This window comes from Cydia fagiglandana, chromosome 18, assembly GCF_963556715.1.
Source record: "Cydia fagiglandana chromosome 18, ilCydFagi1.1, whole genome shotgun sequence".
NCBI classification, from domain to species: Eukaryota; Metazoa; Arthropoda; class Insecta; order Lepidoptera; family Tortricidae; genus Cydia; species Cydia fagiglandana.
This window is the reverse complement of record NC_085949.1, coordinates 2,575,603-2,601,936: the sequence shown is the minus strand read 5'-3', so window position 1 is coordinate 2,601,936 and position 26,334 is coordinate 2,575,603. Positions and strand designations below refer to the sequence as shown.

Genomic DNA, 26,334 nt, shown 5'->3' with positions numbered 1-26,334 from the left:
TTCAAGAGTATCTCCAGAATCGCGCAAATGTCAAATTTTACAGGTTAGATCTTAAACATATCGTTATCGTATCTTGGCGATGTCTACAAGATATCTATATCAAAATCCGAATCGGGGAATAGATAGTATTCCTCGTCTCTGCCATGACGGAATATTCCGTATTTGCAGACGGTCTGAAATGTCAAAGTCCATTAGCCCCAACATGTAAACGCAAAAAAATAGCATTTGAAATGGTAATATCTGTCTGTGGCATAATTGGATGCAGATTTCTCCGTTCATAGTGGGTTCATAGAAAGAAAGTATTTATGGACGGAAAAAAACAAGAATACTGACAGTATCTTACAAACTGCCGTATTCGAACTTCAAGATATTCTCAACAGACGACACGTACTAGATACGTTATAGTTTAGATATCAACTAGACTCAACTAGTTCTCTTTTGCAGCGCAATTCGGGCATCCAATGTCACTTTTACGTTAGATAGAGTAAGATATCTATTAGATGTGAATTGGATCTCTAAGTCATATCCTGTGGAAATCGTTCCAGCTAGAGTATCTCCAGAATCGCGCAAATGTCAAATTTGACAGGTTAGATCTTAAACATATCGGTATCGTATCTTGGTGATGTCTAAAAGATATCTAATAGATGTCTATTTCGTAATCCGAATCGGGCCTATAGTCTCATTCCTTCGATATTTATTCATCATCAGACATGGCTATTTTGGGATTCAAATGCTTGTCAGTTATAATATACACTTATAACTTTTTTTTTCAGTTCTAAGGCAGTTTTTCGGAAATTTCAAATTTTTACTTGAGAGTAGTAAAAAAAAACCATGGCCATTTTTTTTTTTCTAGACAGATAGCAAATGACTCAACCTGCCTGCCGTTTTAATTTGGCAAACGATGTACCAAACACCCTGTATACAGGATAATATGACTTAATAGACTCAATACCGTGGGAGCACTGTGTACTGTGTACATACAACTAATACATTAATCCATCGATTATATTTGTATTCAATTATCTACTACCTTGATTAAGTAATTATACGATTAATCTGCCGTTGATTGAGATTTAATATTTACGATTAAGGCATTATGACAGCTTCGAAGTGCAAGTCGGGCGCGCGCCCCTAGGATTCCGTACTTAACAAACTTTTTTAAGAGCCAACAGGAGTGGTCATTTCTCCATACAAACGTACTCGACTGTTTTCTCCGTGGGTTTTGATGCTAGATTAATATTGTCAATATCTGTGTCGGACCGTATTGCTTTTTTTTATATTTTTGTTTTTTAAGGCGCCAGGGCCCTTCAAAAATGGCCAAAATTGCCTAATTCACTATGCCGCAATGAGAGGCGTAGTATTCAAAACTGATATCAATTAACCAAAAAAGCAAAACGGTCCGACACAGATCATTTCATAATCATTTAGATTTCCAAGTTTGATTAGAATTGGTTAAGTTTTGGAAGAGGAAACAGTCGAGTACGAAACCTCGATTTTTGAGATTTTTACGCGGCATTTTTCGCTTTGTCCTTATCGCACTAGTTTTAAGAGCCGCTTCCGTTAGCGAGACGGGTATATTTACCTAAAATATTTAAAACTCAGCTCCTGTTTTGTCTTAATATTTTTATTAAGATGGGACTCACGCTTGACTTCTTATTCAGATTTGTCCACAATTATCCGCTCGGCTTAACAAACAAAATGGTTGGTCAAACAACAGGCCCAAGGGCCCGAGAAGCCTCACAAAGGAACCAATTCCATTACTTATTCCAAACAACTTTTTATTTGCAACACGTTAAATGTGTTCGGGCGCGTTTGTTTAGGACTATGGGCCCGATTCGGATTTTGAAATAGACATCTAATTAGATGTCTTTTAGACATCACCAAGATACGTTAACGATATGTTTAAGATCTAACCTATCAAATTTGACATTTGGGCGATTCTGGAGATACTCTTGAACGATTTCCACAGGATATGTCAAATCAAATATATCAAATATATCAACATTTATTCAGCAAATAGGCCACAAGGGCACTTTTACACGTCAACATTGAATTTACATAAAAGCAAAAATAATAACATCAACAATTTTATAAATTAAAACTAACAATTCAATCTAACGTATTACAATTACTAAGAGATGTATATGGTCTCTTAATGTCGAATTACATACAAAATACAGATAAAAAAACACACACAAAAAATCTATAATATTTAGAGGTGTAAATGTCTCTAGGTGTCAGAACTATAAGATTATATAGTTTATCAAGTTATCCTTAGAGATGTATAGGGTCTCCAAGAGTCAATATCCTGTATAATTAATACATTCATTAAAAGAAAAGAAACATACGAGAACAGAATGAGGCGTCTCACTGTAATTAATTAATAAAAGTTACTAAGTATAATAGCTCGTGTTAGCTTAACAGACCAGTCTCCACAAACAGCACCCGTTCACGAGTATGACGCGTATCTCAGCCATCGCCTCCCTCAACCTTCATTCGGGAAAGTGGCGACCCGATCAACAACGCCACCGTAAGCAAAGACTTTTAAGCGAGCATGACATGTTCAAGCTACCGGCCTATATTAATATTAAAATAGTAATAACATGTAGCTGTAAGACACGGCATTTTGTGCTCATATGTTACATAAAAAGACAGTAATATAGCTTCACATAATTACTAGCCTAAGTTGACTTAGAGATGTAAAGGTCTCTAAGTGTCAGAAACTGACTTAGAGATCCAATTCACATCTAATAGATATCTTACACTATCTAACGTAAAAGTGACATTGGTTGCCCGAATTGCGCTGCAAAAGAGAACTAATTGATATCTAAACTATAACGTATCTAGAATGGATCTAGTACGTGTCGTCCATTGTGAATATCTTGAAGTTCGAATACGGCAGTATGATGTTCATATTCATATCGCCTGCCGAGTTTAGGGAGTCGAGCACATGAACACACCAGTGTACAATAGTAACATTACCATACAAGTGCGAAAAGTAGGAAAAACGAGTGGCGATAAATTGAAATACTACCGAAGGGAGTGTTTTAAATCTACACGAGTTGCGAATTACCTTTTCGCACGTGTATTTTACAACGTTTTACAGTATATATGGCCCTTTAAATTTTTGACATAAGCACGTATATTGTCCTTAATCCCGCCCTTTCTCAGTTCGCAGATCTGCGATATCGACTCCACACTCCGGACTCTACATCCGTAATTTTTGTCTTATTTACTAGCTCTCTCTCTCTCATCTTATGCTAATTCAAATAGAGATTCTTCTTCTTCTTCCTCGCGTTATCCCGGCATTTTTGCCACGGCTCATGGGAGCCTGGGGTCCGCTTGACAACTAATCCCATGATTTGACGTAGGCACTAGTTTTTACGAAAGCGACTGCCATCTGACCTTCCAACCCAGAGGAGAAACTAGGCCTTATTGGGATTAGTCTGGTTTCCTCACGATGTTTTCCTTCACCGAAAAGCGACTAGTAAATATCAAATGATATTTCGTACATAAGTTCCGAAAAACTCATTGGTACGAGCCGGGGTTTGAACCCGCGCCCTCCGGATTGCAAGTCGCACGCTCTTACCGCTAGGCCACCAGCGCTTCAGCAATTCAAATAGAGATTATATTTCTTCAAATTTTCTTTTACCGAAAACAAAAAGGAATCTTAACTCTAAGGAACTAGAACAAGGAACAAATAGCATAGTGTTACTTATGTATTTTCTTTATTTGACATTCAGCGTTACATAGTGGAATGCTTCGGATATCCCTTAGGTTATCATGTATTCAGGACTACGAACTGTACTGTCTAGTGTAAAAGTGTAGTGTGTGTCAAAAATGTCATAAAAAGCTACACTACAGGAGAGAGATTCGAACTTCATCTTCATTAAAAAAAATGGATTCTATCAAATTTCGTCAATGTCAAAAGTACGCACGCAGAGCATGATATTGTTCGGTACTTTCGGTAGTCAGACCAAGAAAAATCTACAGCGATTTTGACAGCCCACACGCGGTGCACTGCGTGGGCTAACAAATCCGCTGCAGACTTTTCTTGGTCCGACTCTATCTGTAAAACTACCCCAAACTGACTTAAAAAAACTCCCTAGCCGACCTTAAAGTCACACTAGAACAGATTCCGTTCACTGCACTATAGGCGCACTAAACAAAGTCTGCAGCGGATTTGATAGCCCACGCAGTGTAAGTGTTATGTATACGTCATAATTCTATAGAAGTTTGACGTTTAAAATGACACTTGCACTGCGTGGGCTATCAAAATCGCTACAGACTTTTTATGGATTTGATAGCCCACGCAGTGTAAGTGTTATGTATACTTCACAATTTTATACAAGTTTGACGTTTAAAATGACACTTGCACTGCGTGGGCTATCAAAATCGCTGCAGACTTTTTACGGTCTGACTGTAGAAGCACTTTTAAAAAAAACACTAATCCACAAACAATAAAAAATCATAAATAGAACAACCGCTAACCACGTTATACCCGCGATCCAAAAGTCGATAAAATCAAATCACGGAGCTAATCCGCCGGCGAATCGGGTAATTCTCTCGAATTTTCCAGTCTTCTCGAACTTTCGTCGGCTGTTCGGCAATTAGGGACTTTAGCCATTTCCAAGATCCGATTTGGCGGGAAAATAATGTTCTGATTTTAAATCTTATGGAAATACGGTGGGGCGTCTGTGGAATAGATTTAATCAGTAATAACGACTTAATAATATATCTACTGATATATTATAATGAGTGTAAAAGATTTTTGTGGATATTTTTATTTAATTTAAGACTGTTGGACTGGATAGGATTAGTATGTAACTGAACGAAAAGCAGTTACTCAAACCCGTTAATGCTTAGGTCATACTACTTTTACTATGGGACCAACCCAGATATCACGAAAAAAAACCGGGCAAGTGCGAGTCGGACTCGCGCACGAAGGGTTCCGTACCATAATGTAAATAAAAGGGCAAAAAAACGGTCACCCATCCAAGTACTGACCCCGCCCGACGTTGCTTAACTTCGGTCAAAAGTCACGTTTGTTGTATGGGAGCCCCATTTAAATCTTTATTTTATTCTGTTTTTAGTATTTGTTGTTATAGCGGCAACAGTAATACATCATCTGTGAAAATTTCAACTGTCTAGCTATCACGGTTCGTGAGATACAGCCTGGTGACAGACGGACGGACGGACGGACGGACGGACGGACGGACAGCGAAGTCTTAGTAATAGGGTCCCGTTTTACCCTTTGGGTACGGAACCCTAAAAATTGACTCTCCCATAGGAAATTTCAACATCAGACGAGCAAAATGTATGAAAGGGTCAAACAGATCACTGTGTTATGTCTTTCCTGTAGACATACACAAGAGTTAAGGGCTATAAAGGTTAATTTTCTTATTTAACCCTTATCCACGTTAAAAGGTCCTCCTTTTATTTAGAGATCTATGATAAAATCATTACTTACATGCCCACAAGCTGTTAACTATTGCCCACAGGAGAGAAAAATGTATAGTTCGCGCGAACACACTAGTTTAGTAGTTTTCACATAACACAGTGATCTGTTTGACCCGAAGCAACCAATTTTTTTCCGCGTTTTCGGGGTCGGTCCAATAGTAAAAGTTGTTCAGTATGACCTAAACATTAACGGGTTTGAGTAATTGCTTTTCGTTCAGTTACACTGTATAGGAAAAAAGTCGATTTAAGAAAAATATTGAATAATTTTTAGATTCGAAGGATTTTTGTGCATCTTCGTCAATAACTGACGTCAGTAACTGGCCACCCATAATAGAATTGAAATCGAGTGGTCAATACCAATAGATTCCAAATTTCGAAAATCCGTATTTCAAAAATTAGCATTTCACCGTTTTCCACCGATTTTCGAGTGACAAAATCGAGCGATCGAAATTCAAAAATCGGCCCCCAGTAATCAAAACCAGTTCTAAAGCTAACATGTTGTTAAATCTCAATCAGGCTCATGGTCTCCAGACAAACGTGATTTCCACGTGAATTTGCCGAATACCTAAGACGAGCCTTGACAACTTCAATAAGCTTCACTTTCTCGAGCTGAAATGGGCCCCAGAAAAATATTCACATCAAAATAACTATTACGCGTGTGGCAGACATTTCTATTCCCCAAAAATATACTACAGCAAAAGTACTCAGCAAAAGAAATGGCCCATTAAAGCTAGCTATACATCTTCCCGCGCCCGAACACCGCTTGTAAAGACCGTTATGAAAATAAAATTATACGCAGGCAGGATCGAGTCAATTACATCGCTCGCAACACAGGCCTCATTACACAGAATATATTCCGGGGAATTCAAGTACCCCATTTCGCACTGTACGCCACTTCACGTTTATGTCTCTTTTTATATTTTTAATCTACGGAATTTAATATGACGCACGTAAAAAGTGCGGTAGGTGGGAATAACCGCTATTTATTTTGTTGAAGAGAGAATGTAACACTCATTTGACTATTTATTTCGTTAGCCTAGAAAATTGAGCGAACATAATCCAAATACAACCTTAAGACTTATTCATTAGAGCTCAGTTTTGTAACTGAGAAATTTCGCGATAAGATGTCTTAAAAGTACACGCGTGTTTTAAATTTTGAATGTCGAACGTGAATATCAATGCTTAGTATGAAGCGACATGCAATATTACGCCTTACATTGTTGCATTAAGGTACATTTTCGAAGTTAACAGCGGTAGAAGTTTAACGTTTTATTCACGGTGGTGAGTCGACCGTCAAGCGACTGTCATCGCGGCGTACCTAGCCAGTTTAAAGCGATCTTCATCCAGCAGTTTTGGAGGTTATAACCGAGTTCTTGTTACACTGGTGTACGTGGATTATAATTTTTGATCCTGGGAGTGTACTGCACCATATACGGGGCTCATTAGGTCTTGATCTCTGGCTTAACGAGGCGAGTCTAATTGCGGGCAGGCTCCAGCAAAAATGGAGGCGGCAGAATGTATTACCGTAATTCGAAATTTATGTTTCACACTCTTTTAAACTTTTTTAGGTTCGGAAATTGAGTTGGGTCTCTAGGGGTGGAGTGAAAAATTGGGAATTGTGAAGTTGCATAAATACGTACAGTGTTGAAAACACTTGCATTGAAATGCCCTAATTAAATTGGGTTGGTTTTTGAAATGGAAATCATTTGTTTATTCGTTGTGGTGTCGAGTGTTTTGTTTTAGCGTATAATGAGCACTCGTATTTAATGGCGGGGTTAATTAGAGGACAAAACGTATGTTTTGGGTTAACGGGACTCGGTGATAGAGGATACGACTGTAATCAAAATGAATCATTTATGTCAAATAGGAAAATAAATGCGCAAGTGACTAAAAATACGTTAGTTAAACCGTAAAATTAGCAACCTCCTGAGTCCCTGTGGCCCTTATAAAGGAATTAATCCAAATCGAATTTTGAATTAAAATGGAATACAAGAAGGTTCCAAATTTAGAACTGCAATAATGACAAGGGGGACTCAGGAGGTTAAGGAAAATGTTCGAAAATTTCTAAATAAAATAAAAGGTCTCACGAAGAAACTAATTCGATAGAGAGACCAAGACAAGTCTGCAACGATTTTTATAGCAATAGCACACGCAGTAGTACCAGTGCTATTTAGGTATACGTCATAATTCATAATTTTCCATCGACATCTTAAGTTTTGGCAAATTATTTGACAATAAACGTGCTGAAAAAAATACCGAGAACATTTCATGGAAACTTTGCAATTTATGAAAATTCTCTTTGGCACATTTCTACTATCGCTTGGAGCGTCTCGACGAAACGAACATGTGACGTTCCACGGCTAAAGATACCTTATGGCGGTTGGCACTTATGCTATATATCAACGACGCCCCATAATGCGATGCTACGAGATGTAAGCGCCGACCGCCATAAGGTACCTTTTCCCGTGGAACGTCATATATGAGATTCTCCTGAATTCTCCATTCTTTCCGCTCTTAAAACGAATGTAAATTCCTAATTATGTTGTAAAAACTAAGTACTTTGTTCTGGAGCGCCCGAGGCCGGTAGTTTTATCTAATTTGGAACGAGCACCTGGAATTCACTACTGCATAAAGGACTTAACTTAAACCTAGTTTCACTGTCTTAAGGCGTATCCAGATTAGTCATTTTTTCGCCAATCTGATTAAATTGCCCGATCGAATCAGGAAGTGCGATGCAAACTCCAATTTAGCTCGCCGAATTCAACCGCCGATAATGACTGATATTACCGATAAAATGAGGTGCGAATACAAGAATACTAATTTGTGAGGCCAGTATTTTCGTTCTAGGGCATTTTTTCAATTTATAGGGCTCTAATATCACCATAATTCTAAAATTGGTGATTGAGGCCAATTTCATTTCTGATCAAATCGGTCGGTCCTAGTTTAACAGTCTTACTTGCAGTAAGAGAGGGATGCAGATATGAGATAATACTGACGATAAGCACATAGAAGTGTTTATTTTTTAGGATTCCATACTCAGAGTTTTAAAAACGGGACCCTATTACTAAGACGCCACTGTCTGTCTGTCTGTCTCTCTGTCACCAAGCTGTATCTCATGAACCGTTATAGCTAGTTTCAGTTGAAATTTTCACAGATGATGTAGGTACCTATTTATGTTGGCCGGTATAACAACAAATACTAAAAAGTACGGAACCCTCGGTGGGCGAGTCCGACACGCACTTGTCCGGTATAATATTTTGTTTTGTCGCCATTTTTGACAAACTATTACTAGTTACAAGAATTTGAGTAACCGGTCTACTTATGATCCATATTTTGCTTGTAGGTACTAGGTAAATTTACAAATCATCATTACCTACATCGTGTTAGAAGTTGAGTAAGTTTAGATAATGTTAGAAAATACTGTATACGAGGAGGATATAGATATCCATAAAGTTGGTTTCCTCAATCACAGTGAATATGTATCACTGTCGCAGCGACAGGGCAGCGCTTACGATAGTTCCGTACGCGGTACGAGTTCAGAGTTTAGGCGGTAGACGGGCTTATTCTGAAACATATTTAATTACACAAGCGGGTCTACCGCGATATAATTTCAAGGTGCAGCTGCAGCTGAGCTGTGGTCTTTCCGTGACCACAGCTGGTGCAACCCAGCTGAAACGTCGGAATTGAAGGTATAAAACAATGAAATTATATCGCGGTAGACGCGAGAGTTTAAAGTGTTTTATTCTGAAACACTCGCATTTGTCATCATCATCATCATCAGCCCCTTACAGTCCACTGCTGGACATAGGCATCTCCCAAGGTACGCCACGTAGCCCGGTCTGCCGCTTTACGGCGCTATTCGGGAAATTAATTAGAGATTAACTAGATACGATATAGTAAAGATATGTGACGTACCACGGATAAAGGTACCTTATGGCGGTTGGCGCTTACGCTATTATTAACGTCGCTCCAATATTATTGCGGCGCTATGCGACGTAAGCGCCGGCCGCCATAAGGTACCTTTTTCCATGGAACGTCACATATCTTCACTATTTCATATCTAATGAACCTGTAATTCATTTCCCGAATCGCGGCGCCAGCCGCCATAAGGTACCTTTTTCAGTGGAACATCACATGTCTTTACTATTTCATATCTAGTGAGTCTCTAATTCATTTCCCGAATCGTGCCGTTATGCATCCAGTCGCTGCCGGCCCTCCTGTGCAAGCCATCCCGCCATCTGGCCAGAGCGCGTCCCACTCTACGTTTGCCCAGACGCGGTCTCCACTCCAGAACACGCTTACTCCAGCGATTATCGGACTCGCATTTGTGATTAAAGTTGTATAGACGAGACAATTTTTCGCCAATCCGATGAAATTCTCCGATCGAACAGGGCCGTGCGGACGCAAATACTAATTTGATTCCCCGATCACATCAGCAGGTGCGGACACAAAAATGCCAATTTTCATAACAGAATGCAAATTGGTGATTTAATTTGTGTACGTGTGGACGCTAGATGAGATTGACCAATTATTTTCCTGAACAAATCGACTGATTTCGTCAGTCCAGTCTGGATACCCCTTAGGGCCCCCCCACATCTAGCGTCTTTCGAGCGTCGGCGTCTACAACTCTATGGCCGCTGCTCGACGCAACGTCGACGCAACTGCGCAGCGACGTCATTTTCCATAGCGCTGACCAGACGCCGACAGACGCCGACGCTCGAAAGACGCTAGATGTGGGGGGGCCCTTAAGGTGAATACGGATAAAGTATGGCTGCGGGTTGAGTATAAAAAGATGACTCACCTTAAACTGGTCCGTGTCCGGGCCGGAGTTTCCGGCGCTTAGTTTTGTATGAGGCGATCACGTGATGTTTTCCATAGAAATAGAAAACGATGCGCCGGAGGCTCCGGCCCGGTCTAACATAAGTCATCCTTAACTGGCCTCCGTACCGGGGCCTGTACGGATATGATGGTCTTTCTTGTCTACGTGACAGCGTGATAAAACGGTGTCCGTCACTTTCTATCCCACGGTGTTAAACAGTGACAGTTATTTTATCACGTGGATAAAGATGGATAAAGCTATCCATAATACGCTGGCTGTGCAGTACTGTGAAGGCCAGCCACTTGACGTAATTTTTTTGAATGTTCCGTTTAAATAAATTAAATAAGGTAAACGTGCTGGTGCTCGACGCGGTCCCAGTACATGTCATCTTGAAACTTCAGTTATTATCAATAGAGGTGACAGCAAGGTGTCATCTATTGGACATGAGCATGTCGAGCACTAGTACGTGTACCTTATATGCTCTCCAGAATACCGGCGTTTGCAGTCATTGGCAAGATAGATGGAGAGAAGCGTCCATGAATACACTTCGAGTATAGAACATTCCTACCGACCGTTTCCTTGACGCCCTAACAGTTTCCTGTAGGTACCCCTAAATTTCATTCCATAGCGTGACGTTACGTACGCGCTTGCGTTAAATCTCATTTTGGATTTTGAGTTTCCTAAACGTCCCGCTTCGCCAAGCTTCCCTGATACACGTACGAATAGGTATTTCGCAACTCGTGTCGATTTAAAACACTTCCTTCGATCGTGTCGTTGGTAATTTCCTATTTTTCGCACTTGTATCGTAAATAACTACTTGACTTATTAACTATTATAATACAAAATGAGCTGCCAACCCTCCCACCAGTCCGTAGCTGACTACAAACTACAATAACTTACGAACTACCTCAGTTAAGCGGTAGACCTATACTCCCTCCTCTTTAAGGATGACTCACGTTCCGCGGTCATCTCCGGACCGGAGCTTCCGGCACTTTTCTATGACGTGACAGGCGATCACGTGATGCTTTCCATAGAAAACGATCCGGCGGAAGCTCCGGCCCGGACACGGACCGGGCTAACGTGAGTCATCCTTTATTCTCCCCCTCCCCCCACCCATGTAAATCCCAAACAGGCGATAATCGCTCGCTAAGCACTCCGCAAGTAAAACAAAGTTGCCTCGCCTGCACCTAAGTCAAACGTTTTTCTCGTACAATTCTTTGCACTTTGCCGTATTTGCGTTGGGGGCGACAGACTGTTTACTGGTAAATGTAGATTCCGATATTGATGGTAATATTAATATACTTACTTATAGATTGCATTTTATTAGAGACATACAGTAGAAGTATTTATTAGAATAAATTAAATTATTTTCAGAAAATATTTTAATTTGTTTTTATTTCCAGCCTGCTGCCTGGGGCACTGGAGACCTTGGTCACTTTTTCTTAGTATAAGTATGACATTTATTTTGAGACATACATTATTTATAAGCAGGTATACTACCTTTTGCTCGTGACTTCGTCTGCGTGGAATTCAATCTACTTGTTATTAATTCCCTGTACAAACTCCCTTATTTGAGAGAACTATAATGCCTAGATAAATAGTTATTTGTACAACAAGAGATCAAAGTTTGATATTTCTTCGAGTGCTTATTTTGAGTCCTGTGCAAGCGAAAGATTCTATAATAAATCTAATTTAGAATCTTGAGCGTAGTAAGGGATTCAAAAGCGCACGAGATGTAAATAAATTTGATCTCGTGTAGTACACAAAAAAAAAATGCGATTTTGCTCACTCATTTTGTCTCACTCAGTGAGCGAAATGCGATTTTGCTCACTGAGTGAGACAAAATGACTCAGTGAGCAAAATCGCATTTTGCTCACTGTTTTTAAGAAGCAAAGTACCCTTGTTCGAGCTGCTGAGGTGAAAAAAGAATGGCAATTGAGTATATGCTTACATCAATTATCAGGCGATGCATCGCAATTATTTTTTATTTAGCTAAGCGGCTTGTACATTAGGTACAGTGGCGTTCATGCCTTAATGCCTAAACCGTAATGCCTTACCTAATATTACGGTTGAAACATCTCCATGCACTTTTGAACGCCAGTGTACAGGCAAGTGTAAAAATATGGGTGCATAAAACTTACTCAAAAATATGTCCCTTAATTTTCGTAGTAAATCCTTTATTTTCATAGTCAATCCTGAATTAGTAATGACCGCCCTTTTTAAAAAGTTAGAAGTACATACAGTACGCGTCTAGCGTGTAAATGCCTGTGTGTAGGTTAGGTTTTAATATTTTCCTTACTTTACTATTTTTAACATTTTTCCCTGCAGTGAAAGCGTTCTCCCAGTATTTATGTTAAGCGCTAGTTAAATTTCCTACTAATTACTTTCTCAATTAATCGCGGAGCCTCGAGCTTCTTTCCAATTCGGTCATACTGCCGTATTCGAACTTCAAGATATTCACAAGAGACGACACGTACTACATCCATTCTAGATACGTTATAGTTTAGATATCAACTAGTTTTCTTTTGCAGCGCAATTCGGGCAACCAATGTCACTTTTACGTTAGATAGAGTAAGATATCTATGTGAACGAATTTATTCATATATATGGTACAAAAACAAGTCAAAAAACAATAAATAAAAATAACTTAAAATTAAACTAAATACAAACTATTCTAAAATAAAATAAAACTAATCTAAACTAAATCTAAAAAAGGCCCCTGTGGCAAGGTCCCCAAGATGCTGGCTGCGTTACCCCGCTGAACTGCCAGACTAAGGGCCAGTTGCACCAGCCACATTTGACAGACTGATCAACGTCAGCCCACGCGCCCCGGCGCTTTACTATGAAACTTTCCATACATAAAAATTTAGCGAACTCTTTAACGATACGAACAGTTTGGTGCAACCGACCCTAAAGCGTTGAGCGAGGTAACTGCCAGCTCTCGCGTCCCCAGTTGCGTCCCTGAGTCTCTTTGAAAGGTTTCCAAAGAGACTCAGGGCGCCAGGACCCCACGGACCCAGGGTCTCGACGCCGAAAGGAACGAAAATGTATTCGGCGCCGAGACCGCGATACTTCCCAACCTTTGCGTTTTCGGCCGCCTCCGCAGCAGCTGCCGCCCTCGCAGAGGTTCCGTGGAGATGTGACGGGGCCAGCGTGTCTACGCAGGTTGCGTCCCACACTAGCACCCGCCCCATACTCCACGGAATCAAGGACATCCCGTCAGGTCTCTTGCCGTCACTTCTCAATATGCCGGTCGGCTCCAATAGAGCAGGCACATTGACCGACGCAAGAGACCGACGGATGATGTCGTTAAGGGCGGCATGCCTGGAGAAGCGGCCCGCGCTCCGCTGGCAGGAGAGACCGTGGTGGCCTAACTGGTCTACGTCCGCACCGCAGGGGCAACGATGAGGGGCACACACCGGGATACCCAAACGGAGGCAAATCGAGAGCCGGAGTGTGTTGGGCTCTAAAAAAGTTCCAATTTTAGGAGAAGGATGCGCGCGGAGCCAGTGCCCAGCCTCTCTAGTACCTACTGCCAAGACTCTAGCTCTTTCCGCAGCGCCGCCGCACTGGTCAAGAAGGGTAGCTGAAGCCAATTTGCACACTGGGTCGTCCAGATATCTATTAGATGTGAATTGGATCTCTAAGTCATATCCTGTGGAAATCGTTGAAGAAGTAACAATTTGTGGTACTATAGTGGTCAATAGAACGTTTCCTAAATACCACCTAAGGTCCTATAAAAGACCTAAGAAGGTTGTATAAAGCCGAAATGGCGCATCTTTAGTGCCATTCAGTGGTATAGTAGACCTGTAGCAGTGTCAGTCGTGACGTTTTAGGTCTATAAAAGTGATATAATGATGACTCTTGTGCTAATTTGTTGTCAGTAACGCCATTATAGTGTTAATTTATACTATATAGTAGTATTAGAGATTCCATTATAGTGCTTGTTTTATACTATAGTAGTATTTGAAATTCTATTATAGTGCTTTTTTTTATACTATTGCAGAATTCATAGTTCCTTTACAACGCAATTTGCTACCAAGTTTTCCATCAACTATTGTGAGTGGTTTTGTTGTGTGTTTACTTCACAAAAACGATACTAAGTAAAATGGTGATAAGTAAAGACTTTATATTAATATGCGTTATTTAGATGTCGAATAATTCGGTCCTTAGTGCAAAAAGTATATGGGACGGAAGTTTTACCGTTAGAATAGTATAAGGTTAATAAGGAATTTTAAATGCCCCCTCGATTTATTTATGTTTTTAATAAAATAATTTAATAAAATATTATGATATTCACCATAGTTACTACTATGCAGCCAAGAAGTAAATCCGACGCTTTTATAGGCTAACTATAGAACTTACGACGAAATATTCACCGCCATCATGATTAAAATTAGGGTTCCAAAAGAATTTTGCTGTGACCCAGTTACACTTACAAACTCTTTAGAAAGACATTATGATTTGTTTTAAATTTAGATGTAGTTAATTACTGTTGTTTTCTTTTTCAGTGTGATTGGTAAAAAAATGTGCTAATAATGGATGTCGATAAATATCTAAACCGCCACGATTTTATGCTTGTATTAAATCATTGATGATAAATCTGAACTACAATCACTAATATCACTGGGGTATTTTTTATCAATTCATTAATATTAAAATATTTTGTACGGAACCACATTATGTGGCTTAGGCCTGAACTTATATAAGCAAGATATAAGTAGCCATTACAGATCAAATTTATCATTTACAAGTAGTCGTTTTCTACCTTTGTGTATCTAACTCGGTTTATAAAAGACATAAAAACTCAGCTATAACGCTGTTGTCTTTTAAAAGAAAAAAACAAAACCACTATACAACAGTTTTGTGATATAAAATAGTCATTGTGACGTTTACAGCGATGATATATAATAGGGATTTGAAAACTACTAAAGCGCTTTTTAACGCTATAAATGTCCCAAAAACGCTACTATAGAGCAAAACAGTTCTATAATAGTGTTCATATGACTACTAAAGTATTATGTATTATAGCAGTGATCTCTAAAGCTACTATATCCTGAAATCGTTGTATATTTGGGGTTTTGTCACTGTTAAAAGACAAAACTATAGCGGCTAGCAGGGAACCTTAATAGCACAAACTACTAAAGTATTGTGTACTATAGCAGTGATCTCTAAAGCCACTATATCCTAAAATCGTTGTATAGTTGGGTTTTTGTCACTGTTAAAACACAAAACTATAGCGGCTTCCAGGGAACCTTAATAGCGCAAACTACTAAAGAATGATGTACTATAGCAGTGATCTCTAAAGCCACTTTATCCTAAAATCGTTGTATAGTTGGGTTTTTGTCACTGTTAAAACACAAAACTATAGCGGCTTCCAGGGAACCTTAATAGCGCAAACTACTAAAGAATGATGTACTATAGCAGTGATCTCTAAAGCCACTTTATCCTAAAATCGTTGTATAGTTGGGTTTTTGTCACTGTTAAAACACAAAACCATAGCGGCTTGCAGGGAACCTTAATAGCGCAAACTACTAAAGTATTATGTACTATAGCAGTGATCTCTAAAGCCACTATATCGTAAAATCGTTGTATAGTTGGGTTTTTGTCACTGTTAAAACACAAAACTATAGCGGCTTGCAGGGAACCTTAATAGCGCAAACTGCTAAAGTATTATGTACTATAGCAGTGATCTCTAAAGCCTCTATATCGTAAAATCGTTGTATAGTTGGGTTTTTGTCACTGTTAAAACACTAAAACTATAGTTGCTCGCAGAAAACCTTAATAACGCAAATTAGTTGCATAAAAGTGATTCCATATACTATTATACAGTAATATTGCTCTATAGTGGTTATATTTAACGCTATTATAGTACACGCCTATAAAGGCTCTATAAAATGGTGAAGTAAACCTTTACATCAATTGCTTATAGATTACATTAGCTGTATAAGCCTATAGAGCAAAAAGGTGTTGCCAAACGCTTTTATACAACAGCTGGTCACCTCTGAAACCTTAATACGACGTCTATACAAGCTTTTAGCGATAAAAACTAAAATTATAGGACTAAAATGTTACTTGGGAGGGTATCTCCAGAATCGCACAAATGTCAAATTTGACAGGTTAGATCTTAAACATATCGTTATCGTAGGTATCTTGATGATGTCTAATAGATGTCTATTTCATAATCCGAATCGGGCCCTCGGTCTTAAACAGTTTTTTTTTAGTTATTTCGGCGCACTTAGCTTTAAGACGTTTATCTTAATAATGTCGGGGCTATTAAAGTAGACTTAAAGGTTTTAAAATGATTCTTAAAGTTTTTAACTAGAATTTTTTTAGCTGAAGCCTACTGAAGCTGAACAAGATGAAAGTAAATAAGTTGTTACTTGTATTGCAGCAATAGTAATCATGTACAGTGCCTCTGCTTTGAAAAATGAAATTGGAAATTCTTTATTTCGTTTTAAGGGTGAAGATCGGGCAGCCAAAAGGGCCTATCATTGAATGATTTTACGGTTTAGACTCACTTGTCTAAACCGTAAAATTATTCAACGATAGTATGTCTCACTGTTAAAGGCAAAACCTGGGCCTTGGGGTCCAAATAAGTAAATTAAAAGAATTAAAATACAAAATGTACGTAGGAAACGAAAGATATATTTTCCAAGAAGACAGTTGACAATATTGACACAAACTTTTTAATGTTGGGATAAAAACTCCATTCTGCAACATATTCCGCCAACATAAAATAACATAACTAGGTACAAATTAATACCTTATTAAATATTAAACTACATTTCACATTAGCTCCCTTGTATACTTCAATATCTAGAGCGGACTGTAATCTTTTAAGGTTTGTGAAATTGAAATTAATATAACTCTTACTAATAACTTAATAAGTTTACAAGATTGCTATGAAAGTAGTTATGAAACAGTATGTAACAAACATAAGATAAGACACATTTTATACATATAACTAAATAAACATCTTATACATTAGATGCACCCAGCATCAACACATAGTACATGACTACCTACTTACAGTTATAAATTAAGTATCAATACAATTCAGTAGGATATTAGCCATAATAGTTAACTAAAATATTAAAATACCATATAATAACATTTTGAAACACTACCTATTCATCTAAAGGTAGTATACACACTTTAGTAATAGAAGTTGTATGAACTTTACCATTAGCCTTTTTTACTTCTAAGGCTCTTATCTTTCCATCCTGACCTGGAAAAACCTTAGTAACTCTAGCCATAGGCCAAGTCATAGGCGGAGTATCTATTTCACGCAAGATAACTAGAGCACCTACTTTAATATTAGGCAAGGCGGCCTTCCATTTAGGACGGTTCTGTAAGACATTAAGGTATTGTTTAGACCAATATCGCCAAAAATGCTGCTGCAGAGCAGTACATTTCCTCCAAAACTTCAATCTATTATCAGGTAAGTTTGTGATATCCTGCTCAGGATAGCAAGTTAAGGGCGCACCAGTTAAGAAGTGCCCTGGCGTTAAATAGGAGAGGTCCTCAATGTCTGATGACATTGGCGTTATAGGCCTCGAGTTCAAAATGCTTTCAATTTGAACAAGTGCCGTGTACAACAATTCATATGTTAAAACATGTGAGCCCAACATTCTTTTCAAATGATATTTAACACTTTTTACTGCGGCCTCCCATAGACCACCAAACACCGGAGAGTAACTCGGTATGAAATGGAATGTTGTTCCCAATTTTGCAGTCACATTTTGAACTTGAATTTGATGACATTTATTATTATTCAATTTATATAACTCAGACAACTGAGTACTAGCCGACTTAAAAGTAGCGGCATTATCACAATAGACCTCTGTTGGAACATTACGTCTAGCAATAAATCGTTTGAAGCTAGCCAAGAATGTATCAGTGGTGAGATCTGACACTAACTCTAAATGTATGGCTTTGGTGACAAAGCACACATACACAGCAATATAACCTTTAGTAGTGACAACACTTCTCACTCTTGACTGCTTTATCAGGATTGGTCCCGCAAAGTCTATACCAACCTTAGCAAACACTCGATCTATGCTGACTCTACCAGCGGGCAATGAACCCATCAGCTGTTTTGCTGTTTCACCTTTCAGTCTAAAACATGTGAGACATTTATTCACAAACTTTTTTACCAATCTCAAACCGTTAACTATATAATAGCGTTGACTTAAATTGCTAAGTACTTCTTTCTGACCGGCGTGTAAAAGCTTTAAATGTTCATTTTCAATAATAAGGTAAGTGACCTTAGATTCTTTTGGTAAGATTATCTGATGCTTAAGGCTATAAGGTAAGGAGGAGTGTTGCAAACGTCCACCTACTCTGAGAATACCGTTAGCATCAATGAAGGGGTTGACAGATAGCAAATACGACGAAACTTGCCTACCTGCCCGCAAAGAGGCCAGCTCTTTATCAAAGAACCTTTCCTGCTCATTCTTTATAAACATATACAATGCCTGGGTTGCCTCGCTAAAAGTAATAAAATTAAGCTTTATTTTTTGTGAACCCGGCCTTACATTTTTACAGAATCTTTGTATGTAGGCAAGCACGTTAACTGCCTTATTAATGTTAGAAAACTTATCTAACAAATCATTTGCAAGAGAAACCGATTGATATGATGCCATACACACCGGCTTGGAACCATCAGCATGCTTGATCTCCGGTAAGTTGTCAGGTACATTATTACTATCATCTGTGAATTTATACTCTGGATCAGACATGCTAGTCGGTCCGCACCACCACAGTTGGTTACTAAGTAGTTCACTAGGTTTTACACCTCGACTCAAACAATCAGAAGGATTGAGGTCTGTTTTTATATACAACCATTGAAAACCCTTTGTATATTCGTTGATTAATTTGACTCTATTAGCAACATAAGCATTTAGTTTTGTTGGATCCGTTTTTTGCCATGCCAAAACAACCTGAGAATCACTGAAAAGATGCACACTTTCAATAGATATCTTTTTACTTAAAGTATTGTATGCTCTAAAGCATAATTTTGCCATTAAAAGAGATGCATTTAATTCTAATCGTGGCACAGTCAACTTCTTGTCTTTAGATGCAATGCGACTCTTAGAACAAAGAAGCGACATCGATACTTTGCCATGCTTGTCAGTGACTCTTAAATAAATGGCTGCTCCATATGCAGAAATTGAGGCATCACCAAATGCTACTAATTGAGCAGACTGAATGTTATCAACAGTAACATTTCGTTTTATTTTAATTTCTTTCATTGTCTGCAAATCATTGTAAAATTCAAGCCATTCTTTTAGTAAAATAGGCGAGGGCACTGAGTCCCAGTCGGTACAAGCCTGAGCCAATTTTTGCATAATGATTTTAGCTTGGACAAAAACGGGTCCCGCTAGACCTAAAGGGTCATAGAATTGGCTTATATAACTTAAAATCTGTCTTTTTGTCTTAGGGACATTTTTTGACACTGGACATGAAAGTTTAAAAGAATCAGAGTCAATATCTAACTTTAAACCTAAAGTTTTGATGTCCTTATTCAGTTCCAGTTCTCCAACAACCTGCTTCTCTGCTGGAATATTTGCCAAAATTGAAGAGTCATTAGCTGCCCATTTATGTAGTTTAAAACTACCTTTAGCAAGTAATTCTATCAATTGAGTTTGAGTGTCAACAATCTTTGCCAAACTATCCTCTGTATGAATGATGTCATCTACATAGGTAGAGTTTAGTATTGCAGAACTAGCTAGAGGATATTGCCTCTCGAATTTCGTAGCCAGCTCGTTCAAGCATCTTGTTGAAAGATAACTTGATGACTTCATTCCATAGCAAACTGTGTTTAGTTGAATACATTTTAGTGACTCATTAGGAGTGTCTCGCCAGAGAATATTTTGCAAAGATCGCTGATCTTTCTGTACTAAAATATTTCGGAACATACGCCTGATATCACAAGCAATGAAATATTTGTGCACTCTAAATGACAACAGTATGTCGAACAGTTCCTGTTGAACAGTTGGTCCATTCATTAAAATATTATTCAATGAAATCTTATTACTCGTTAACATAGATCCATCAAAGACTACCCGGAGCTTGGTACTTACTGCATCCGGCCTTAAAACAGCTGAATGTCCCATAAAGTACACAGGATCTTTAGTAACATCATATGAGGAAATGTCAACATATGATCCATGACCTAAATCGAGATATTCATGTATGAAATCCTTATAACCTTCATACAAATTCTGATCCTTCTGAAATCTCTTCTCGAGATTATAAAATCTCTTGAGAGCTAACCCAAATGAATCCCCCAATGTATTGTTCACATCATAGATAGGTATTTTTAATGGCAATGAAACTGTAAATTGATTGTCTTCAAGTTTGACAGTTTCAGTGAACAATTTTTCGCACTGTTGTTGTTCAGATGTATGTTCCGCATATATTTCAGGTACTTTTTCTGTTTGCCAAAAATTAGACATAGTATCGCGTACATCAGTTTGACATTCTTGACAGAAAAGAGAAACAGCAGGTCGTTTAAGAATAGAAGATGGAACATCACCTCCTACTATGTAACCAAACTGTGTGTGAACCAAGCTGGGTGCGGCATCAGGATCGCGCAGCTCCTCAGGCTGCGACAACAGGCACTGAAAAAAGATATTTGCAGCCAATAAAATATCTATCTCACTTGGGATATGGAAGGAGTCATCGGCTAATGTTATATTTTCAGGGATCTCAATTTTTGAAATATCTATTTCTGTTTGTGGCAACATTTCGTTACTAAATTTATCTACCACTAACAGATTTACTTGTGTTTTATATGGATAAACACATGAGCAAATATCCAGTCGCAAACTATGTTTGACCGATTTATCTTCTAGAGTTACACCAGTTACTGTAGTAGAACATGGCAAGAGTGGGTAACCTAGTTGCTTTGCAAGCTTCGTTGTAATAAAGGAATTCTGAGATGCACAGTCAAGCATTGCTTTAACTATGATCTCCTTGCCACATTTAGAAACTACCTTAACTTTAACCGTTGGCAACAACACCAGTGTCTGATTATTAATGTTAGTCAATGACACCGATGAGGATTTCTCTTCATTCACATGTAGTAGCGAGTTGTGGGATTCTTTGCACTCTTTACATTTAAAATGAAACCTGCACTTTCCTGGGTGAATGTTAAGACAAATCTTGCAAAGCTTTGTTTCCTTAACAAAATCTAATCGTTCCGATATGGAAGCTAGAGCAAATTTAGGGCATGCATATAACTTGTGTTCCTTACCACAGTACAGGCAGCCTTGGGATGCTTTGGTAGTGACAAATGATGATGATGCCATCTTCACTGGAGCTACCTTGCCAGCAGCACAGCTTGCTGTATCATCCCGTCCCTCACTGTTCTCTAGGGCAAGGGCCCGACCTTCTACAAATTTCAAAAAATCATTAAAGGTTGGCTGTTTTGAGGAATCCCTTGTAATAGGGGAGGGTGAGCTCTGGGTAAGTGGTCCAGAACCCCCAAGATCTACCTACTTTAAAATTCAAAAATGCTTACGGCTAACTACGAGCATAGATAGGGTCGTGGTTTCTGCCACTATGGAGTGAGAATAGATATCCAAATATTTAAAGTAGGACGCCAGGATACTATACTCATCAAACGTATGACATATCCAAATGAAAATACAAATTTATTTACTAAATACTTTTATTCACTTTACATCACAATAAGACCTGCTGCGGCCTCGAGACTTAACATTTAAATTACGTACCGTAACTATTACTAATTAAATTTAACTTAAGTACATCTCAGGCATATTTGGGCCTGTAATACACACAAAATCCTACATAGGAATTGCAGGTTTCATATTAATAATAGAATTTACCATGTAGAAAGTTCACGTTAAAAAGAAATTCAGACTTAAATATTGTTTATCCTTTCCAGCAAAGGAACACAGTCACTAATGTAAATATAAGTTTTTAACTCACAGTTTTATCGTATAAACACTTCACCTCGAGTCCAAAAATTAAGTGGAGAAGACGGCTTCTCAACTAGCATGGTGCGACACCACCCTAGATCTTCCACAAGCCAAGGGCCAAGCCAAGGCAAGAAGTAGGCCTAGCCAAAGGACTGGCCTAGCCAAAAGGACCCTAGAAACAAAGAGAATGTTCTAGGTTTTAGAGAGGTTATGTTATAAAAAGTTATATTTATATTTAATTGGGACAACGCGCGATTTAGCTTGCGGAAATAATGAGATTAAAAAATCCTTACCGGTTTCTAAGCCGAGTCCCTTATATTAGACACCAGACGTGGCGACGTAGGCCCACGCGGTGAAACAAGATGATGTCTCATCTTTGTCAAGGAATTGCTGGAAAATCACACCAAAACACGACATTAGCTAATTGCAATTGACAATAAACAACTTCGCCTTTCCTTCCGTATATTTAGAAAGTGTGGACAACTCACCAAGTTGGTTTGAAAGAGGTGAAAAGGTTATGCCGCCATTACCGGCGCATAGGAAGCTAGGTTAATCATATTTTGGGCCAAGCTGGAACAAAATATATCAACGATTAAAACATTGAACACCGAATTTAACCGAGTTTTAGGAAATACAATCTTTAAATAAAATACATACCCCATGAATTAATTGCCGACCTGATGTCGAATTACGTCTTACATCTTGTCTCGAAAGATAGTAATGATGAAGCGAAATTGGAAATGGCAAAAGCCACAGACAAAGTGGTGAATGGAAAACCTCCCATTCAATGACATCGCAACTGACCGGATCCAATTTACAGAAAACCGAAGTCACCAAAAATAAAAAGAATTACTAATTTCGAAAGCTAAAAATAAGGACATTATTTATAACTCCGAATTGCAAAATATAAAAGAACACATACCAAATGTTTATTCATAAATACTCTTTATGTATGACTGATTGTTTGTGCCAAACCACAGACAACAAACCGACCGACATTGACAGACGTCAATGTTTACTGCGACAGTAATAAACAACACTGATTCAACCCGTTTTACCAAGTTAAAGCTATTTCCACGTAGTATTTCCATGTTACAATATATTTCAATTGTGAAATGTGTAAACTCCAAAGAAAACAAGGTATTTGTGTCCCAGCACAATGCAGGAACGAACAATGGATGCGCTAAATGCGACGATTTATAGATGATTGATGACCCACCATTCCGGTAAGTTTTATCCTCTAAATATAGCCAAAAGCGTATATGTGAAGATTAAAAACAACATTTCTGGTCTCCGACCTTGACCTATCTACTCTAATACCCGTGTAGAACGTATATTTACCACCAAATTCTTATCAAACAAACATCTACTTTTCTAACCTATAAAGTATCTATCTACAATAACATTCAGACGTTTATAACACTGGGTGGCTACCCTAAAGTGTTACAGTTCATCTTTAGTTGGGTTAAAAAAAAATTTTTTTTTTTTTTGAAAAAAAATTTTTTTTTTTTTTAATTTATACGTCTAATATGAAGTTACACCTTAACTTACCAAACTTAACCACGAGAACACAGATAATCCGTAAAGAAAACACCTTATGACAAAAATTATACCTATGACTTGGTGAATGGCCAATTCAACCAAGGAAAACTAACAACTAATTTTGATCCGGGTCTACTTATTCCTAGTGAACACTTACCTAAATCTAGAAGAGGATGTCAAAGACGGCAACCCGAGAAACAAAAAAACTTTCCCTTTATTAAAGAAATTGCCTATCACCGACAAAGGTGGAACTAAGTAAAGAGCTGCATCATCTAGCCAATACACAATTCCTAAATCGACAAACAAAAGTTTGGACATAGTACAGAGTTTATTGAGAACGTAGTCTCGTTTCACGATTTAATAACGTTTTATGGAGTAGTCCCACTTAAGGGTTTATAAGTAAAGTAAGTTTCTGTAGTTTATTCAGATTATTTACTGTTTTATGTCTTTATAAGGACATATCAAAGATTAAGATTGGTCCGTATGCATCCGGTACCAATATATATAGAATCAAATACATGGAACAATTACCCGGTCTGATGAAAACAAGCTTGCGCCAGGCTGCATTCAGTTCAGTAGGTAAGTTCAGTATTTTGTATCATATAGGATATTTCAAATTTAAATATTGAGCCAACAAGTGAAAAGACGAGTACCGCTACGAAGACGGCTCGGCTTCACCAGGACGTACAATATCTTTTATATGAAAGTTACCTAGAAGTTTTCCTTCTAAGGATTTTAAAGAGTATACAAGAGGACTTAATTTTTTATGAATGACACACTTGTCATAACGGGGCGCTAATTTAGCTGAGAAATGTTTTGCTGCATTTGACAATGGGAAACATCTTTTATAAACGATTTGCCCTTCTTCTAGTTCTACGTGACGCTTCCTCATGTTGTAATACCTAGCATTACGTTCATGGGAGGCGATCAACGAGTTACGCACTTTTTGAAATATAGTTTTGAGCTCTTTAAGTTTTTCAGAAAACTCACCGCTGGTATCTAATTCGAGCGCGTTTTGATCTATAGGACCTTCACTATTATAAAGAGAACCATCTAGAATCATCTGACGACCATGTGTTAGAAAATACGGTGTATCTTTAGTTACTTCGTGACGAGCTGTATTTAATGCACATTGTATTTCCGATATGTTCTTATCCCAGTTACGGTGATCAGAACGCACGTATGAAGCAATAGTTCTTACAAGTTCACGGTTCACTCGTTCCGTTTGATTCGTCTGAGGATGATATCTAGGGTTATAGAAAATATGAGGGACATTATATTTGGACATTAAGTCTCGAAAGTCTTTTGAAGTAAATTGAACACCATTGTCGCAGAATATATATTTAGGAACCCCATGTATAAGAAATATCCCTTTTTCCATACACTTAACTATAGCTTTCGCAGTTATGTTGCGTAGTGGAAACAAAGTCACATACTTACTGAAATAATCAGCACATACAAAAAGATACTGATTTCTCAAATAAGACGGAGGAAAGGGACCAAGAATATCACAAGATATGGCTTCGCCTGGTGACGATATACGTCGGGGATTACCCATCAAGCCAGGACGAGCTAAATTAACAGGTTTATAAGTTTTACAAATTTCACAAGAATCGACGTATTCTTTCACGTCTTGAAACAACGTAGGCCAATAATATAAGTCCGCTATTTTGGAATGGGTTTTAGCCACGCCAAAATGACCGGCAGTAGGATCATCATGATACTTATTTAAGATTTCATTTCGGTGCTCATAAGGGAGTACCAGCTTCCAGTCAAATTGAGCTGTCAGACGATACTTATTCTTAGAGTAACGGAAAAGTTTATCATTTTCAATTTTAAAGTTGGGAAAGAGAGAAGGTTTTTCAGATACCTTTTTATATATATCAAGATACCAAGGGTCTTGAATAGTGACAGAATTTATAGGACTGACCTGAATGCAAGAAAGACAGTCAGGTATGACATGTTCTTTGCCCTTCCGATGAATAATTTCAAAGTTAAATTGACTTTATATTAAAAGTCCTATCCGTTTTGTAAATAATCTCCCTAACAATACGAGATTCGTTAGGAGATTGAAAGTCATCATTCGAACCAGACGACGCAGAAGAGCCTTGCTCATTCAACCGATCCAATAAAGAAGTAATTAACGTTTTCAACAGAAGTACCGCTTCGGTCTCCTGAGGCAACCGTGAAATACGACACAATAGATATTTGCAACGCGAGGATAGCCTGTCGATCGCCGCTGCTGATAATTCTCCTTTTGCTTCTAACTCTATCTCCTCTACCTTATGCTGACAGAGTTCTAATTCGGAAGCTTCATTACTTATTACCAAGTCCTGGAACTTCAGACTACCCTTTTTGGCTAAATCTGCAGTTTGTTTCAAAGCTTGACACAGACTGGATCTACGTGAGATGGGATTAACCGGAAGTCTGCGAATCGCTAATTCATGTGACATTTCGTCTTTATGTAAATGGGTGATTTTACAACCAGCTTTTATGAAATCCATTTTTCGAGATTGATATGTAATATCAGAAGTAAGTCAGTATAGAGTTATAATATTTTAA

At 38.3% G+C, this 26,334-nt stretch overlaps 1 protein-coding gene and 1 long non-coding RNA gene across 2 annotated transcripts; both read right to left on the bottom strand.

Moving 5' to 3' along the window:
- Window positions 1-83: 83 nt before the first annotated feature.
- LOC134673544 (uncharacterized) lies at window positions 84-21,657 on the bottom strand. The gene is made up of 5 exons (XM_063531541.1): window positions 21,543-21,657; window positions 18,934-20,907; window positions 17,466-17,631; window positions 13,360-13,883; window positions 84-173 (listed from the first exon to the last, which is right to left on the bottom strand). Exons 2-5 carry the CDS (start codon window positions 20,740-20,742, stop codon window positions 84-86), a joined length of 2,589 nt encoding a protein of 862 aa, XP_063387611.1. The 5' UTR covers window positions 20,743-20,907; window positions 21,543-21,657.
- A 284-nt stretch (window positions 21,658-21,941) lies between these two features.
- On the bottom strand, window positions 21,942-22,912 carry LOC134673083 (uncharacterized). The gene is made up of 2 exons (XR_010099410.1): window positions 22,524-22,912; window positions 21,942-22,402 (listed from the first exon to the last, which is right to left on the bottom strand). It is a non-coding gene; the product is annotated as an uncharacterized LOC134673083 (long non-coding RNA).
- Between the last annotated feature and the right edge of the window lie 3,422 nt (window positions 22,913-26,334).

Excerpts from the sequence above, each read along its gene's own strand:
- LOC134673544 (XM_063531541.1), bottom strand. The coding sequence starts at position 20,742 with ATGTCTAATTTTTGGCAAACAGAAAAAGTACCTGAAATATATGCGGAA. Across the intron at positions 13,884-17,465 it reads AGAAGTAAAAAAGGCTAATG|TGTGCAAATTGGCTTCAGCT; the intron begins GTAAAGTTCATA and ends TGGACGACCCAG. Across the intron at positions 174-13,359 it reads AGGCGGCCGAAAACGCAAAG|ACCGTCTGCAAATACGGAAT; the intron begins GTTGGGAAGTAT and ends TTGACATTTCAG.